We start from the raw sequence: 20,126 nt of genomic DNA on the forward strand, positions 1-20,126 counted from the left end.
CTTCTCGTTATCGCACCGCAAAAGGTAGATCAGGAAAAACAAACAGCCGTAATGATTATTTCTTTGAAAATGTCAAACAGCAGTCCAAATTCCTGCTGATTAATAATACAACGTGATCAAATGGCTGCCATGTGTTCATGCGCCGTTTGGTCCACGCCGCTGTTCCTTCTCCCGCTGATCCTGAACTTCTCGGCGTCGGGCTCGGTGGCGCTTCGGTCGGAGACCATTTACTGGAGTGGCGAGGAACGGAAATATCTGTTTATAGCAGAGGTAAAGCATTCCCACTTTCATTGCTCTTGTAAACATCTCAGGCATGTGTCGGGCGCTCCAAGCCGGAAACATGTCAGGAAAGTGAGTCAGTACGTGCAGCATGCTCTCTTGTTGCCAGAGTAACAGGAGTGAAAGCTGTCAGGTTTGGAGAAATTGGCCACTCGTGATGTTGTTGTTGCGGTGGGATGTATCTCTGAGGTGAAGGAAGTCACGGACGGCTCATTCTTCCCGCGGTTGGTTCGCAGATATGAAATTGCTCACGGTGCAAACTGTTGAAGTCATCTCTCCCTCACAGCTGTAGCGTACAGTAAAACACACTTGCACTCAAGCTTGTGCTCCTCTCAGCCAAACAAAACCCACGGGACAACCTTTTTTTTTTTTTTCCACTACACTCACAAACAACTGTTGCACCAAACCATGCATCAGGCCCATCTCTCTGCCTCTGACTGACTGATTGCATTAAACTCTAAGAAGAAACCATGCAGGAAGTTGTATAAGTTATGCTGTCAGGTCTTTTCTGGGATTTTTGTCTCTCAGGGACAATAATTGTCAGATCTCCGTGGACTGTATACATAACTCTGAGAGAGCCTCTCCTCCTTCGCGTAACCCATGAAATATGGTGAGAGCATATTAATTTTGGAGAAAAAAATACAAACTGCCCCCCCCCCCCACAAAAAAAATAAAAGCCAACAAACATTTAAGCTGTGGTCTCCAGATACACAGTGATGGTAGCAAAAGCTTTGTTGGAGTCAGTTGATTTCATGTTATTACAGTCTACCATAGCAGGTATTTTTAGTCTGAAACAATAGCAAAACCTGTCATCTCCATATTAAGAGTACCGGTAGTGCTACATTTAAAAAAGAAAGTAAAGAGAATTTAAAGAAATCAGCTATTTCTAACTGGAATTAAGGAAGAAGAAAGGTCGAGAGGTGACGTTTTGAACAACTACAACATGAAACAGTTCTACTCAACTTTTTAACAAAGGTCATACATGGTTCCCAGGATCTTCACTAGTAGAATGGGAGGCCAAGCCTTCAGCCAGCGGGACCTCCTGCTGTGGGACCAGTGCTTCCTCCTGGTGAGGGAGGCTGACACCTTATTTACCCAGATGAAGCTGTAAATCCTTCTAAAACAATAAAAACTCTTACAACCAGGATATTGAATGTTATTCTAGCCACCTCTTCTCCTCTCCTCTTCTCTCCATCATTTTTCTCCTCTCCTCTCCTCCCCTCATCTCCTCTCCTCTCCTCCCTCTCCTCTCCTCTCCTCTCCTCTCCTCTCCTCTCCTCTCCTCTCCTCTCCTCTCCTCTCCTCTCCTCTCCTCTCCCTCTCCTCTCCTCCCCTCATCTCCTCTCCTCTCCTCCCCTCTTTCTTCCTCTCCTCTCCTCTCCTCTCCTCTCCCTCTCCTCCCCTCCTCTCCTCTCTCTCCTCTCCTCTCTTCTCCTCTCCTCTCCTCTCCTCTCTCTCTCCTCTCCTCTCCCCTCCCCCCTCCTCTCCTCTCCTCTCCTCTCCTCTCCTCCTCCTCTCCTCTCCTCTCTCCTCTCCTCCCCTAACCTCTCCTCTCCTCTCTCTCTCCTCTCCTCTCCTCCCCTCCCCTCCCCTCCCCTCCCCTCCCCTCCCCTCCTCTCCTCTCCTCTCCCCTCCCCTCCCCTCCCCTCCCCTCCCCTCCCCTCCCCTCCCCTCCCCTCTCCTCTCCTCTCCTCTCCTCTCCTCTCCTCTCCTCTCCTCTCCCCTCCCCTCCCCTCTCCTCTCCTCTCCCCTCCCCTCCCCTCCTCTCCTCTCCTCTCCTCTCCTCTCCTCTCCTCTCCTCTCCTCTCCTCTCCTCTCCTATCCACCATAGCCAGGTCTGAGGAGCAGATGAAGGTCTAACTTGTTGCATTTGCAGGAACAAATTGTTCTTGAATTTAATCCGAATTCCACACTGGATCAGTTGTTGCTTGTTCAAATGCTTTATGTTTTCATTTTAAGGTGAATTTCTACTGAGGCTTATCTTTAAAGATAGATAACTCAGAATGCACTGTCCTGGGGGTGAAATAAACACAAACCCTCTCCTGTGAAGTTCCCTTGTTCCAGCTTGTGATAAGAGACAGTAAATATAAATATCAACTGAATAAAATAATATGGGACCTTTTTTCCCCTATAAACTATCTCAATAACCTGTTTGCGGTAGCGAGTCGACATGAAGGAGTCCTGATCAGACACATGTGAATGGAATGCAGTGCCAAGTAGTCATATTAATTACATCTGCACTTTACCTGCTTAGACATGCCATAATGTCTACCACGAGAACAGCCTGGAGAGTTGTTCTTTTTAACTTTATAACTTTATTTAACTAAAATAAAGGCATTCGTAGGGATGCACCAGAGATCCACGTAATATTGCTGGAAACGCTGACATCAAATTCAACCAGGTCAGGAGCTCTTGGTTATTTTTGTTGTTATTTTTAATAAAAGTTACCCCCAGTCAGAAAAACCCAATTAAATGACTCTACGAACTCTCATCCTTTATTCCATGAACATGACCAGTGTCTTTAAGGGCGCTGATGGTGGGGATCTATTTCACCCCTACTGCCCCCCCATCCCTCCATCTCAGGGTTCCCCTTTTAATCAACTGGTTGCTCGACAGACGAGCTGTAAGTGCAATTTGTACATATATATTTCAATTAGCCTGAGCTCCAGACTCCCTGGATGAGCTCACTGATGTCTTTGATCGATAAATTTGACCTCTGTTGTAAAAACACTCAAATGAGCGCTGCACCACTGTGGCGCTCCAGCCTTCGGTTTAGAACAAAGCACAAATGAGTTTTAAAGCTGATGCGATGAAGGTTTCTGGAGTTCCAAAATGATCTGCCAAAGCTCAGAACCAACCCAGAAAAAAAAAAACACTCTGCAGCCGGCGCGCTAAAGCTTGTTTTACCATTTTGGACATGTTAACTGATTAACTGATGGTCTGTTTCATCCCGTTTCCTATGAAACTGAGATTTGCTGCCTGGAACCGCCCGTGTGAGGTTTACTTTGTGTGAGTGAGGGTTCCTCTGCGCTACAAAACAATAGATTTAAACTCAGCCGGGTGAATTTCAACACAATAAAGAGCTTTTGTTGAAAATGGATTAAAAAGGGCAATTTGATGGGAACATCTCTCACTTCGGAGAAGTTTCAATAAAAAAAAGTCACGGATGGATGAAAGCAAAGTTCATCACTTCTGATGAATTTATTTCACATGTTGCACCAACATGAACTATTGTGTTCGTTTGGAATTGGACACGTTTGTGTTCTCAGAAGACTAAAACGTGGATTTTTGTCAGCTGTAGCAGCTGTATCGACTGGCCCACGTGCTGTCCTGCTCTTTTTAGCCTTGTCACACATCCCGGTATTTATTTATTTAGCTATTTATTAAGTAACAAGAGGAGTTGTACATAATCTGGTCATTTAAATGTCTAAAAGACTAGTTTGTCAATCAACTAATAAGTAACACAGTCACAGAAAGTTCATTTCTGTAGCAGCGTGTAGATTTTATTTCCCAGGGAGGTCTCTGCTCCCTCGTTGATTCATAAAACTTGCTGCTGCTGAGATGGACCATCTGTTATCTCCTCCTCTCCAAGGTTCCAACACGCCAGCTGTCAAACGTTTGTCAGGAAATGTGACGGCGAAGGAAATTCTCTAGATCCAATCAAGCGATCAATCACCATGACATCAACATGTTTGCTCTTGAAAAGCATTCATCACATTAATTCATTCTGTATATAAATATAGAAAAAAGTAGTTTTGACATATCCCCAATGTTCAGTATCAGCGATAGATTATTATTACATGTTTGCCAATGTGTAATAGGTTCAGCATGTTTTCACTCAATGTATTGATCTAAATACTGAAGTGGGTCCACCTCCATGAGAGCTGGAATGTTGCTCCTCCGGGATTCTACGGGAGCCTGGAGGGGACAAATGGAACTGAATACACCTTTAGCACTTGTTAATATTGTCATCAGCACAAAACAGTTGAAGTTCCTCTGAGAGTTCAAACATTTAACGTTGTGTTTGGAATCTACATTGTCATTGACACTGACGACATTTAATACACATTCAAACTTTTACTGAGCAATTGTTGAGTATTTGTCAGTAGTAATAATCTTGATTTAGTATGATATGAAGAGTTGCAAGTTCTGTTTTCTTATCAAGTCAATTACAAGAATGGAGCTGACACGATTTACTTCACTAAAAATGACACCGAACGACGCATTTCTGTCAATGTTACAATAGTTTCTTCTTTTTTTTACGAAATCAACTTACACTTTTCTTAAATGGGCACATTATAATAATTATAATAAAACTAGCTTTTTTGCAGTAATACTACAACTAATAATAACAATAACCAACAATATTTGCATGTAAAGATGCAATAATAGCTTTTTTATTTTTACATTTTTTTCTCTTATTCCTCCATTATTCCTGATCACATTGCCTCTGCCTGTCCTTGGATCCATTGTTGCTTCAATTGAATTCACGACAGAAATTGAATGATCTTTCCTTTTTTACTGAGCTCGTTGGGAACGAAGAGAACGTTCAGACAGCCTGTGTGCTGGGAAAGAGAGTAGCACAGGGAGCCTTGTGGATGTGGTGGAATTTAGAATCAGACACATATTAGATTTAACATCGATTTGAATTTAGTAAATATGGATGATGTCAAGTTAATCCCTCACATGTGTGAGGAGTTTGGCACTCCTCTCTTGGAAAGAGAAGGCAGTTTGGAATGGTTTAGTGTTGCTGGTGCCAGGTGAGGAATTAGTGTAGCTGCTACCTGCTCACTGATTAATCTCTCTATTTTTACACAGTAAAGCAGCTGAATTAAAGGCCATTCTTTCGGTCACATTGCAAGTGTGTTGAGAGAAAGGAGGATCAGCCTTTCACATTATTATAAATGTAATCTGTGTCAAAAACACATTTATTCCTTTTGCTGATGAGCTGTGGGTGGGAGGACGATAATAAATAATAAGGTACAAATATCAGCATACAAAACCTGGTTAGAGGTGACATCACATATTATGATTGGCTACAATAGTTAGGCATGACTGGATTTAACATTAGCCTGTTATTATGGGTGAACCATGTCACATTAGAACTGTAAAACAATCAAGCATCCTAATATAACGATTTATCTGGCTAGCTTGTGTTAGCATAGGTTAATAATCACCGCACGTGTGGCAGTTAACGTGTACCTTCCTGCTGTTGCCACTGCATTCTAACATAATGTGTGGTTTAAAAAGAAAGAAAGAAAAACATAGCATGCTAATGTAGTAAATGTACACAAGTCTCTGCAGGTCTGATGTTTGGGGTGTGATGTGACTGAGGAACCATAACTACTCTGCACCTTTTGTACAGATGTTCTCACCAGGCTGCACCTTTTACACGCTCTTTTATTCATTAATTAGTAATCCAGGACTTCAATAAAGAGACATAAAAGGTTGCTGACGGGTATCTAAAGGGTCACTAATGTAGTACGATGCTGTATCGCACTGAATCACAAGCAAGAGTGAATCATTATATAATTATCACATTATTTATGCAATTTTCCAAACACTGGCTACTATTACTTCACTAACAAGTGACTTGAAATTCCTTCTTCCTCTTGTTCTTTAGTCCCTCAACAAAACATCCGTTAATATTTCATGTTGCATATCGGAACAAATCTGTGATTTGGTGTGTTTGGAAAGAAACTGCTGCTGTTTTCATTGATAATGTCGATGAATGAGGGAGCAGAGACAACGGTGAGGTGGACATTGGTGACAGGAATTCATCTGGATGAGATTATAGCTGCTGCAGGAGGCCTGAAGTCGAGGGAGAAAAAAAGAAGAAATCTAATGGACAGGTATTATTTCTTTGAAAACAGGCAAATATTAGCAATGAGTGTGTCAGACAAGTAAAATAACATTGAATAAATCTCTCTCCCCAGGAAAAATGTTCACAACACAGTTGTTTGGGCAAATTTTCTTATTTGAAAGCTCTATTTTCCCAGAAGAAGTTAAATTAGTGTGGTGGACCGACTCAGAACCAAGTCCTTTATGTTTTCCCCTAGTTAAATTCCTGGAACACGTAACTTTGCAAACTGACAATTTCTTTATACGCAACAAATCAAGGAAACGAAACAACTTTGCTTTTCTTTTTTCTAAAGTTAATAACACATAAAAATGATGAAGAGAAGAAGTGTTTGTTTTGCAATAATAAAATGGAAATGAAAAACCACCCCATTCGCTGCACACTCAAACTGCCAGGACACAATCAGCACCTTCATCACTGGATCTCAGTGGAACGTGAAATATTTATGTATCGCAGATGAACGGTAGGTTTTCATCTGTCACATGCCTCAATGGCTGCATCCCACGGCTGGTTTTGGAACCCTCCATTCAAAATTATATGTGACGAATCCTTTAAAGGATTTGCTCCGTCTCAAAGGCAGTGCAAAGGTCAAAGGTCAGCATTAATCACAGGCGGCGAGGAACCTGTTTTGACAAACTACGCATTTAAACTGGAGGACGGACTCGTTCTGATTTGGCAGGTTTCGCTTCAATGCGAAGTCTCAAAAACGCATCAGAGGAATTTCGCACCAACTGAAGGAGCACCGGCGCCCTTTGACCCTTTAGTATCGGGTCATTTTAGTTACACTATAATCTGGTCATCAGCTCTCCACATGGATCCTGTTCTTTAATTAACTCCTAATAAGTAGCATCCTAGGTTACTCACATTTGATTATTTTATTTAGGCTTTTTTAAATCCGCTTCCTGTCTTTAAGAGTCAGACGTCGGTAGATCAACACAAAGGATGGACATCCGTACTTCTGAACGTATGTTTATTCAGCAGTCTTTATAGAATGTTGGATAAAACATTTTTTGGCACAGTTGCTTAATGATAATAAGCTGTCCCAGTTCTGTGTAGTAATCTAAATAAATATGCAAAAACATAATTTACTTCCCAAATAAATACAACATAAACTACAATAAAAGATGCACCGCATCAGTGCCCCACGCTGTACCTCTTCAGGGAAATACAAACATAAACATAATTTATTATACTTCAGGCAAACAGTTGCAATCAGTTCAGACCAAATAAAGATTATGGAAGGTGAAAAACATGCTTCATAACTCATTTTCAACAGTTTAGTCCCCCCCAAAAAACTACTAGGCAATGCAGCAAGGAGGCAGTTAATGGGCCAATAAAAGGCTTTGGATCAGAGCAGGGTGTCACGGATGGGTGCAAATTGTATTTCCAAATCAAAATTCTGCCAGCATACAAAATCACTGAAAAGTATTCTCCGAGTCAACGTGCACAAATTACATCCAGCGAACGTGTTAGAGGGCTTGTATCACCTGGAACTGGAGACGAGAGGCGTTTATGGGCCTAACTTGATTAAGTCTCTGTGTGTGTTGAATGGATTTGTTGGGTTTTGGCAAATCTTTGAGTAAAACTGTTCCAGAGGCAATTTAAAAAACTGGGATATCACGGAATAATAACAATAATTTGAAAAAAATCTTCTTTTCTGTGTGTAATGAATTATTCAAGGAAAAGCATGAGCGGAGCACATTTACGCTCGGTGGTTTAAATCAGTTGTGTTGGAAACAGATCGCCGTTGGTCGTTGCCAGTATGTAAAACACAACGTTTAAAGATTGGTTCAAACCTGGAGATGGATGCCCGGACTCTTATTTTGTCATTGTCGTAGTAATAACGCCTTTTTGAACCTGTGTAATAACACTGAGGTCAGTAACAGTAAAACATGCAAGCACCCATCTGTGAAAACAATCAACTCACCCGTGGAGATGTTGGGCGCGTTAAAGCTATCATTATTACGAATGGAGCGATTATGACCACAAAATCGATATGTTTATCGCCAAAATGACCGTAACTAAAAACTGGATCGTGGAAAATGGATTGCAGTAAGTAACGGCAATCATCTAGTCCACCATGGCTCATCTATCCCATTATACTACTCACATGTAACATGACCAACAAAGCTACATCGTAGTTACACCACAGTTTACAGTGTTACTACACAGATCAAAACATAATAGAACCTTTATAGTTATAAACAGTCATTTTCAGTTTCCTTGGAATGAACACAAACGCAGCACCGGCTGTCCATGCGGTCTGCCTGTCACAAAAAGGTTGTTGTGATGCAGCCTGAGATATATATTCCAATATTTCCTCCATTTCTTGAGTAAATACAGTAATCCAGAGTCTTTTAACAGCGCTGACCGTTCTGACAGAGGCTTAGAGCAGCAAAGGGGGGGGGGGGGGGGGGTGAGTTCCTCTCTTGGGGTCATACGCAGCCACAGTTCTTTGCGGACACGTTCTGTACCGTGTGATAACGGCTCTTGTTGTCCAGGAAAGAAAATTCCTTTTCGTACGCCGTAGGCCGGCAGCAGGGCCCGTTGCTGACCTTATCCTTGCGGCCCTTCTTCTTGAACCCCGTCCGCGTCATGTGCTCCATGGTGATGTCATAGTTCTGCCGGTGGGCCGTGCATTTGCCGCTGCAGTAGCGCAGCAGAACGGTCTCGTCGCTGTCGTAGCCGAGACCCAGCTCGCTCACTGTCAGCTCCAGCTCCCTCAGAGAGCAGGGCTTTGGCCTCCGGGCCCTTTTAGTCCTCCGCGTCTGCGTCTCACCCGAACGCTGACCCGTCCTTCCTTTCCTGTCGAGCAAAGTCCCGATCACATGCTGAAGCTCGCCCTCCGTGAAGCTCTGGAACATCACGGAAACTGAGAAATGAAAGAGAGGCGAGTTAACATGGATACGCAGATAATCGGATTTAGGGAAGGAGAATGAGATATGGAGACAGGACTGAGGGTTCGTAGAGGTAACACCCAAGAGCGTTTTATAACGTAACATAACGACAGCTACAAAACATCACTGCAGGTTAAAGTTCCCTGAGGCCCATTTCAGCTGATGAGACCATGTGGAACCCAGGAAAAGCGGGAATATCAACTTCTCCTGCAGGTTAGAGGACTCCTTTGGAGCGCCAGTGAACTATGAGGTGTTAATTGACTGCAGGTTTGTGTATGACATTAAAATCAGCTCTATAAACAACTGAGTCAGGTACTAAGTGTTCTCTCTGACCCCCCCGCAGCCCCCTACCGATAAGACCAGAGAGGGAAGAATGTCAATAACAGTTTATCTTACACTCTGAGAGGAGGGAGTTCATCCTGTCTGCTGAGCGCGTTCTCCGGTGAAGACCACCCATCTGGGGTGGCACCACCGGCGATTCTGTGGGAGACAAGGGGGGCAGGTACCCCGACGCTGAGTCTGAAGATGAAGGCTGTCTCGATGAGGATGAGGATGTGTGCTGTTTGGTCCTGGGCCTGGTCCGTCCGATGTTTTTAACGTGGAGGATGGACAGGGCTGCGCCGCAGAGCATGAAGGCGAAAGTAGCACTTTTCCATAACTTCATCTTAGAGCGAGGAGGAGCATTGAGACTCTGTCGGGAGAACAAGTGTCAGGAAATTCAAACAATCCCAGCCTGGGTAAACAGATCTCTCATCCTGTCATATCAAAACACACAACACTGCCAACGTTGTTTTATTATGTGTTATCACATTTCAGCGACCTTGTCATGAGTCCGTTTCTCTGAACAAGCCTTTTAGTTTACACTCCGCTTCCTTTTCTGCTTCTGCTGTCAACTGTTTCCCCCCCTCCTGACTGGGTTGGCGAACTGCCGGCTTCACATCGCTCGCCGTCTTTCATCGCTGACGCCTGAGGAGGACGGAAGCGCAATTCTGAATTTCAGCCGAAGACGTTCAGGATTGGTTTCAAGCCCCACAAGAAACCCTTTAAAAGGCTGCAGATGGGCTAAAAATCGGAACGTCGGCTCTTTACTCCGGGGAAGAAAGCGCTATTTGCAGAAGTTAATGTTCTCAGACCATCCTTTTAAAAAGGCGGAAATCCATTCCTTCTTTTACAGGAATTTCTTAACCGCGCCTATTTGCACTGCCATGGGTGATGAAGTCTCAATGAACATCCTTTTATGCTATAGCGCTCCTCCCGTTCCAAAGACCACGGCGGCCACAAAAGTCCGTTTTCCGATCTGATGTGTTTCATCTCCTCTTACTGTCATTCCACAAGTATCTGAGATGTTTTACAGGATTCTTATCATCAAGTAGGCAAAAAACATCTCCTCTGTGCTGGAAACGGCGTGCTGGCAGAGGCTAACGGCGAATCCAGACTTGATGTACAGAGCGTTTTACCAGACAGGATTCTTTAGTGCACATGAATGCAATGCTGGCGGTTTTACAAGGGAACAAAATGTCACAAATCTTTGTCTCATTTTGCAGAGAAACAAACATCTTAAGTAAATAACTCCTGGAATTTGCACGTTCAGCATGCGGCGATCTCACAATAAACACAAAAAAAGTACGAGAAACAATGCTGGGTGAAGAAGTTTAAAAAGGGAGAAAGATTTTGACCTTCTGGTGACTTTTGTGGGGAACTATAGGCAGCTCCAGTCAGCGCTGAGATTTATGACGCAGGAGGAAAATACGAAGGAGCAGCACACATGAGTTGTCATGGAATAAACAGTGTATAAACAGGTATAACGAGTCCTATCAGTCAGATCTTGACTCATAACTCATAATTCCATATGGGTTTGTCGTGGCGAGGAGCATCTGTGCAGTGAAGGGTGGAATGGTTTTCATTTGAAAGCCAAACATTTCCAGCAAACAACCCCATGTGACGTCTGCGTAACTTCCACGTGGAGCTGCGGCCACTGCACGAATGAGCCGCGGTGCCCGGACGAACATCTGACTAACGCCGTTATATTTAATCACCAGACGTGATGGATCGGAGCCACGGTGGAAAGTCTGGTTTTGTTTCTGCTCACACCAGAAACCTGGCCGCCGCTGCTCTCAGTAGGACACATTCTTAACTTAAAAGGAGGGAGATAGTTGTGATGTACGAGGATGAGATCGTTGTTTTTATAAGCTATTAATAAGCCGGTTTGGGGCAATTATTCAGCCTGGGAGGTTCCTGTTTCACACGGCTGTAATGCATCATCGTCTATAGCCTGTCCACCCCGGGGCTCATCTTGATAAAATAATTAAGTCATTGGAGAAATTTAAACAAGCGACGATGCCTCAGATGTCTCCTTGCTGACACTGGAAGGATCCTCGCTGTCCAACATTGATGTCACGTCTGATCGTCATAACTGCTCTGCGGCGGACAAGGTGCCAGGCGGCGCTCTAACGCTCGGGGATGATTAATTGGGACAATTATTTTTAATCTGCCAGCTGACCTGCGCTCTCGTGGATGGTTATTGATAGTGGGGCCGCCGGGGTTTTTGTTAAAGAGATAGAAAGGGATGCATGAGGGCTCCGCTTCCTGAGAGGGCAAACAGGGAATTGCAACATCGCAGAGGATATGGTGGCGCCCCGGAGGAATCAGCAGCAGAAGGAAAAACCATTCGGTCACAGAGACATTAAAAGTACAAACGAGTTACAGAGACAACTCCAGCAGCCCTCACACAGACACAGCATGCCACAATATGCCCATGCACGCTCAAAGATATGAGCGGACAAGATGTGAGGCCCAAAGCAAACCCAACAAAAAATAAAAACATCCCTTTAGGAGGAGAAAAGACCTCGGATGTTCTACTGTAGCTTTTCTCTGCTGTTGTCCGGGGTGAAAATGAGGTATGTGGCGATAAAGCATGCCGCGGGTTTGCCGTCAGCCGTATGTCACCTGAGCAGCTACCAGCAGAGCGAGAAACAGCCCCTCGGCCTCATTAACATGTTTGAGGCAAACCATGAAAGTGAACCACTCGGCCCAGAATTCCTCAGTCTGTCAAAGCCATTCCCGAGACGTCGTGCATTCCTCGATGCATGCATACGTCGCACGCTGGAGGGCCGTCCTCAGCCCTCAACCGAGCTCTTGTTTTTGACTCAAAGATCACATTCTTTCAACAGGCACAATAAAATTGATGTCCTCAAGGAATAATTGGGTCAGCGGTCGCTGCGCTGCAGAGCTGGCGCTAATGTAATTGCAGCAGTGTGGCACTGGTTTCCTCTCTCACCCTCTCCGGTGCCAGAGGGAAGTGCTCCGCAGAATGCCGAAGCCTATGGAAGATGAACTACAGATCTGTCAAAATGGGGATAAGGGGCATCTGTGGTTGACACTTTAGAATGACAGAAGACAGGGAATGCCTTCATCCTTCGCTTGCTTGGATCTTGACCAGTATGACATGATCACAGCGAGCCAAGTTCAGAGACAGGAATGAATGAGGAGCTTTCTCTGTGCCGGAAAGAAAAAGGCAGACACCAATTTTTTATGTCCGTAGATTCTGTTCCTATGGGTTCCCTAAATACAGCCCAGCTCTGTCTCCTTTTTAACCCTGCCTCACTGTGACTCACATACCATAAACACACACACACACACACACGCACGCAGCAATTGCGTGGTTTCACTTTTCCCAAATCACATGACTGTCAGTTTGCGTAAAAAGTTAGGAAAGGGTCCAACCTTTCATTGTTGTCCAGTGACGGGCACACACACACACACACACACACACACACACACACACACACACACACACAGATCCTTGTACTCCTGTCTTTGTGAAAACCTTCATAGACATTACACATTCTCTGACCTGTTACTCTAACCTGGACCCGATCCCTAACCTGCACCTTATTCCAAGCTCTGGTCCAAAAAAAGTCCTCACTTTGGAGGAATACTTTGGGACTGAATATGTTGCAGGTACAAGAACACAGACACACACACTCCTCGCAGAGCCGTAGCGTAACGGGATAATCAATATCGTGCTGTGGATATCTACAAATAACTTTATTCATTACTGTGGATTTGCCACTGAACAGCCTGAGGCGTCCCCCTCCTTTATTTACCACGTGTGTGTTCCACCCCTGTGACTGGCGGTCTGCGCTACTGTGGACACACCCCATAAATACCTGCGCCAGAAAACACGGGAGCGAAGGAAGAGCAGGAAAAGCACCTACTGTGTCGTTGCAGGGAAACAACGTGTTTTGGAGAGTCCTGGAGAGGCATTGTCTTGTCTTTTCCCTCTTAAGAGAGCGCCAGGGCTTGAGGACGGCTAGAGAGTGCTTGGGGAGGTAATGGGGACATATTCCAAAGATCAGGGTGGGATTAGCACTAATGCCTGTCGGCTTTATCTGTAGTCACGTGGGTTAACACCTAGCTGCAGTGTTGATGCAGAATACAGGTCTCGCTGTATGTGCGTATGTGTTAATCCATCAGACACCTCGACTCAAGCGTTGGGCCAACATGCACGGCCCACTGAGCGGGCGCATATCCCTCTCCATCCCCCACCACCCGAGCCTACGTCGACGCCGACAACGAAGGAAAAAAGTGGCAAACCCAGGTGGTGACGTGTGTTGCGTTGGCAGCAGGGTGGACCCTGAAAACGGCAAAAGAAATTGGATGTTCTGAGCCTTGATTGGCTGTTCTAAATCCAGCCTCGCTTCTAATGTCGCTAAAAATAAAAAAAAAGGCTTAGGTTAGACTGTGCTATAATTTCTGCTGGGCTACCACTTGGCCTGGCTCGCGCCTTGCGACACTCGGTAACGAAAGGATAATTAAAAGAAGCCCGTGTGTTGCCAGTGAGATCCTGCCCTTTGATACAGAGGAAAGCACGTGCAGCCGGTGGCAGAAGATACTGACTTTTCTCACTCATTCTATAAATACAAAATCCCTCTAATCCACTGGATGTCGGTGAGAAGTTAAAAAGATTTCATTTTGGGAGACCAACTAGTGCGCTCTCCGGATTTATGTGGATTAATCCAGTGACCTGACAGCCAGGCATGAACCCTGGCCCGCCGGACCTGTTGCAATTAGAGGTCCATTAACGCCTCGGACGAGCCTCTCCATCGCACAAAGAGGTTAGCTGAGGTCCGGCAGGAGGACTTCGCCCCCTTTGCCTCGTCATTTTTGAGCGAACGGCGCCAAAGTTGGACGTGGTCTCAGCTGCTTTTCAAAGACCAGTTGGCGAGCTGCTACTCTGGCTGCTAATCTGCCGATGCCAGATCCTCTTTGAACACAACAACCTCGCTTATAAACCCACTTTCAACACGCTGGCGAAGGGTTTGGCGCCCATCTGACACATGCTGAATACCACTTAGAGCAAACATGATGCAGGCGTGCAGGCACAAGCAGGCGGAAACCTCCGAAATATGACATTTTCTACCTTTACGTGCCAGTATTTAAACCCTCTGTTCCTGCCGTTTGTCTATAATCATAAGCACTTTACCACAGCGCTTCAACCCGCTCTTCGTTTTCCTCACTGGCTTTGGGAGGTTATGAAAGTTGAATAGCTCACTTGACTTGAGGCTTAACCTCTCTCTGGCCTGTTGGTCCCCAACTAGATAAAGTATAATCTCCCAGTATGATATAGGCTTAGCGGGAAAGGATCATCACATGGGGGAAAAAAAAAGAATCCCACAGGGAGAATTATCAAAAACGTCCGTTATCGTCTCTTATTCATCGTATTCAGCTCAGCTTAAGTGGAATCATTAAAAGTGCGGCGCTGCGAAGAAACTCCCTAAAATGATTAACGCTTACAATAATGATCTGAAATTGCCATTTTGCATAATAAAGTATACTTAAAAATTCAGAGGCCAAACATTTTAGAAGAGCGATCATGCATGATTATGAGGTAAACCACCGTGTTGGATAATTGGCAACCAGAGAAAATACTCCTCGCTGTCAAAACAAACGCGCCTGCACGCTGACAGGCTGAACAAATTCTGCTATAATATAATAACTCTTTTTTCTTTAAAGGCCCTCGCCGCCATGGCAACTGCTCTGCAAACATTCCGTGACAGGCCAACGTGCGTTACCGGTAGGAAGGTCCGGCGAGAGCTGCTTGTTGATACAGATAAGCCGACCCGTGTTTTCTGCCACTCGGGCGCTCGGTGAGGCACCTCTGCCGAGCGGCCCCCCTAACGCCTTCCCTGTAAGCTGCCGGCTTAAACCAACAAAAGGAGATGTGGTGTCCTTACCGTTCGGACGGCTAATCCAGACTTAGCTGCGTGGTGTCGTCTTCAGCTGACCTCCACAGGCAAGTGCTGGCTGAGTAAGTCCATCATCATCATCATTATCATCATCATCACCCTATGTGAGGGCAGGTCTCCAGAATATTGCCCTGAAAATCATCACAACTCCCTGTGCCTGCAAGTAGGAGAGGAGTCCTGACTTGATTGAGATCCACACTCTTTTAAACTTCTCTCATAGTTGCACTTCTGTTGAAGTGGATTCGGTTGCAAAAATCAAAATCAACATTCCTCTGAGCGTCAGCGTGCTCCCCGTGGCGCTCAGGACGATCCATTCAAACTCGTGGGTGGCTGTGCGTGTCGGAGAGAAGTCCCTGACTTGGCACCCGCTTGGCTTCAGAAAACGTCTGTCATCATCCAGGTTGACTGCCTCTAATTTCTTTTCCTGCCCAAACCTGAACGTAAAGCTGAGGAGCGCAGCGAAAGCAGGTACAGGGTCACGGGACCGACGGAGCAGATGCCTCTGCTTTTTATCCCATCTGTTTGGGAAAGTTGAGGTTTTGGAAAAAAAAAAAAAGGGGCGAAAAAAAAGACCAAAAACAAAACAAAAAGTCTTCTACATGACAGCACTGCAGCACAAACCTCCTTACCGTTGCCTTGGCAGCAGGTCTTCTCCTCAGCTCAGAACAAGGGAACTCTGTGGGTTGAGGAGATGTGTTGGGGTTTAGGAGGGAGAGCGTGGTTACCGTAAGCGGAGCAGAGAGCTTCTCTGATGCCTCTGCCTCCTTTCTCCCCCCCCTAAACTGTTGCTCCTCCTCCACCACCGTAGTTGTGCTTCTGGGCCGAGTCGGATTACTCCTGACATGATAATCTCCCCCGGCTGCAGGAGTGCTAAAGGATGCTTTGGCCTGAACAAGGGCTTACATTCACCTTCTGCTGGGGAGAGACCTCCGACTTAAGTGGGCGACTGGTAATAACCTTCAATTGAGCAGCTCAGCGCAGCCAGTGGGGTCTGGGTCTTTCAATCTTTTAGGGGGAATTAAGAAAGTTGGCAATTGGTTTAAAGGGCGCTAAGACAACTCCAAAAGCTTGTTAAATGGAATTATCACAGCAGAGGCATTTCATGGCGACCCGGCCTGCGTTTCTTTGTCGGGGGAATCTCACATTCGTGTCTCCTCCAATACAAACCAGTATTTTAGCCCTTGAGCGGCAAATGAGCAGCAGATGGTTCTGCTTGTGGAAGCGATCGGGCCCTCCAGACTGCAATCTAAATAAATACGTCGTCCTTGTAGGAAGTGCGTCAGGTGCGCGGGGGTCAGCTGCACGTAAACAAAGGCGAGACTCCGCGGATATGAGGGCAGTGCTGCATGAGCGAGGGATGAGGGGATTCACGCAAAGACAAACAGGTGATGTTGGGAACGCGGCTGCAGGTACTGTTTTGATCCAAACAGCTCGGCCGCCGCGAGTGGGTTTAGAAACAACGCAGCCGTCCCGACGTGACAACAGGAAACAAAGTATTTGCTAACAAAATATCTCATTCGGACATCATGAGTCACTCCCGTGTCCTCGGGCCAAATTATACACAAATCACGCCTTGCTGAGGTGAGATGTGGCCAAAGTCTGCAGGCCTTCAAATTCTTTCACCCTTGACTAAGAGAAGAAGAGAAAAAGCATCGGAATTTCTACCCGAGCTTTGTCTCAGAGGGGGGGAAAAAAGTGCATTGATGGATTTTCTCACGCTGTTGTCTCAACGACCTCAAGTGTGGGTTCTGTGCGAGCGGGGGCCAAGGCAAACTCTCCTTTCTCGCCGTTGCTTCGACCCTTCGGCGCCAACCTGATGGGACGGCCAAAAATCAGCAGAGGATTCACGTTCCTTCGCTCGTGTTCGTGGGGCTAAGCAGGTGCAAAACGCAAAAAAGATTTTAAAAAAAATTGGATCATTACACCAAATTTGTTTGACATAAACCTCAATTATTGGCCAGAGCTTCTTTCTGCAAATCCATAATGGCCTTCGTTTAGCGGCGGGAGGTATCATGTTCTTCCAGCCTTGAAAAGCAGCTCCGAAACATTTCCTGACATCAGGCGGTAACGTTTCCCCTTCGTGCATATTGTTCACAGATGTGTAAACTTTTCACCGTCCAGCCTCCGCTGCGATGAAAGCCGACAGCTGTTAATTGCAAAATCGGACTCAAAAGGAGGGAAACGTTTGATGCGTCTACGCACGCTGCATCGACTTGCTCAGCGGCGAAGAGCAGATTCGTCACGATGACTTGTCTGACAGACATCCAGCTCACACTAGCGGAAAAAAAAAACAAAAACCAACCAACAAAGTGTGTTCCCAATTTAAATATGATAGAATCATATAAACATCGGATTGAATCTTTTTCCACTGGGCGTGGATGAGTGAAGAAACACATTCTGTTTAGGTTTGGCCGAGATTTTAAGGGAGCCCTCAATCAGTAACACTATAAACACACCATTCCAGTCGAGGTGTCATTAGAAAGGCTGGAAATAAGGCACCAGGCTACAACCTTCATCTTGCACAAGCTGTGGTTCGATAATTGGACAAGCAACCTTCAGCCAAATGTCATCGCTGTGACTGGAAAACTACTTTTTAGGGATCCCGAAACCTAAACAGGCCCTGTGGAGTAGGATGCAGTGAGACAATGAGGGGCTTTTTGTGTGTTTGCTAGCAGTTATCGAAAGACAACACCAACCTCTTGAGAGAAAGTAGCAACGAGGGAAATGGTTGGGCCAAAAACCAAATACACACGGCAATTTGCAGAGCGGCCGGGGCCTCCTGGGTGTTTCTGATGTTTCACCGTGTTCACGTGAGCGTGTGAAACACTCCGGCACTCAAATCCCAGTTTGTAATAAGTTGTAAGCAGCAGTAATAAATGCTATTCTCAATTTAGGCTTATATCCTGTTGCTGCAGCTGCAGCGTGAAGGTCAGAGGACGTGATGCATGTAGTCGCATGCTGCCCCCACCCGGCAATGCGCCGCAACTACAAGTGCGCCTGCAGAGACCTGTTTTCCACAACGAGAGACGCCAAACACCACAAATAACTTGTTTTTGAGTCAAAATCATTGTTTAGGACTCAACATCGTTCCCGTGTTGTTTGTCCAAACATCTGCTAGCAGGTTCCTTTTGATTCCAGAAAGGAGGGCCTGAAAATCTGTGGACGTTCCGGAGGTCACATTTCCAGTTGGATGATTCCCAGCACACCAGCTCATCCCAGTGTACTTCAACCAGAAAGGTACCGACTGTAAAAGCTGCCTCAGGATCATTTCGGGACTGGAGCCTCATCAGAGGATTCACAGGGTGGAGAAGGTTCCGCATGGACCGAATTCTCAGAGGTTACCAGTGGATTGTTCCTGTTGGTTCTACCCCCCCCTCCCCTTCCCAGTTTGTGGTGCATTGACTGGAATCCCAGCAGAGTTACATACCTGGCCCTCAATGTCAGACCTCCTCCTGTGCTTCCAGGGTGTTGCGAGGCCTTGTGAAGCGCCTCCAAGCCGAGGCGCCGCTGCACGCCTGCCAAATCTCTGCGATCCTTGGAATAGCTCGGCGGCACCTCAGGGAGGACTTTTCCAGGATGTCAAATCCAGACGGACGTGATGCTGCCATGAGTGTCGAAAGGCTGGATGACTGTCTCATTGAGGGAGCAGAGCTCCGAGGGTCAGAACGCTCCGTCCCTGTCAGTTATCTCTGCCGAAGATGCGAGGAGGAGCCTCGTGGTCAGGGCCATTTGAGCAGCTGCTCTTTGGTCCAGAACCTGTGAGCTCGGAGCTCCTGCTGGAATCTTGCAGCGGCCTGCGGTCGGGATCTTTTATCTGCAGCAAACAGGAGAAACATCAGCAATGTTTGCATTTTACTGACGTGCTTTTGTTCTCAGGGATGGAATGTCAACACCACAGAAAGCTCACGAATTCCTGTTGGACCTCAAGACTGATGTTAGCTAGGCCCCAAACATGCTCACCTTCCTCCATAACCCAGAAAAAGTAAGGTCCATCTCTCACACTCTCACTCACACACACACACTTTCACACACACAAAACTGAGCTGTTGTTTGGGATGTTTTGAGGGAAAGCATCAGGATAGAGTTACCACCACAGGAAAAGAGCAGCTTGGATGCACTTCAGATGAAAACAATGATGTCAGTAGGTTTTGTGGGAGCCAAAGCAACAATTTGTAAAATGCTGCAGGCGAGATTCCGAGTGACATAACACCGAATGTCACCGGGAATGCTCTGAATTACAAATGACGGCAGTTGAGGGACGAGGTGCATTCACGCCGCGCTCAAAAGGGAAGAGAAAAGATATATGTGAAATCAATATAATACCAATTTATTTTCAATTGTTGTCGCTTTGACCAAATCTGTCGACACAACAAGCAGGAGGAGGCGTCGGTTTGTTTAGGATGGGATGTCTCCGTGGCTGCCTTCACAGCATTTGTCATGTAAAACCATCTAAACTTAAATCCAGCACTTGAAAGACGACAATAGTGAGATAAAATCAGGCTGAAATATTATAAAGTGTCCATTAAATCACAGCAAGAAATCCAATAATTAAAAAAATATAAAAAATGAAATCTGTTTTTGAGGTTTTCTTGTTGAAATTTGGATGAATTTGTACATTTTCATGAAGGAAAAGTGAGATGTTGAAACCACGGCGGCCGTAATCAGCAATGCACCGCTCAAGTCAGCCCTGGCCTTCATGTTTAAGATCCAAAGTTCTCAACCAATCGCATTCAACAGCGCCGTTGCCACGGCAACGCAACCTCGCAATGAATTGTTAGCAGCTCTGCAATTTGAGATCACCTAAGCGATCTCACACTTGAGACTCTTCCCAAACAGTCAGCG

At 45.7% G+C, this 20,126-nt stretch overlaps 1 protein-coding gene across 2 annotated transcripts; it reads right to left on the bottom strand.

Moving 5' to 3' along the window:
- Window positions 1–7,092: 7,092 nt before the first annotated feature.
- LOC130538314 (neurturin-like) lies at window positions 7,093–19,024 on the bottom strand. 2 transcript variants are annotated; one of them, XM_057055712.1, is made up of 3 exons: window positions 18,712–19,024; window positions 9,433–9,727; window positions 7,093–9,011 (listed from the first exon to the last, which is right to left on the bottom strand). In XM_057055712.1, exons 2-3 carry the CDS (start codon window positions 9,698–9,700, stop codon window positions 8,575–8,577), a joined length of 705 nt encoding a protein of 234 aa, XP_056911692.1. In that variant the 5' UTR covers window positions 9,701–9,727; window positions 18,712–19,024; the 3' UTR covers window positions 7,093–8,574. The 2 variants fall into 2 exon arrangements, with proteins under 2 accessions (XP_056911692.1, XP_056911691.1); XM_057055711.1 differs by lacking the exon at window positions 18,712–19,024 and adding an exon at window positions 15,273–16,256.
- Window positions 19,025–20,126: the final 1,102 nt, after the last annotated feature.

Source organism: Takifugu flavidus, chromosome 15, assembly GCF_003711565.1.
Source record: "Takifugu flavidus isolate HTHZ2018 chromosome 15, ASM371156v2, whole genome shotgun sequence".
Taxonomy (NCBI): domain Eukaryota; kingdom Metazoa; phylum Chordata; class Actinopteri; order Tetraodontiformes; family Tetraodontidae; genus Takifugu; species Takifugu flavidus.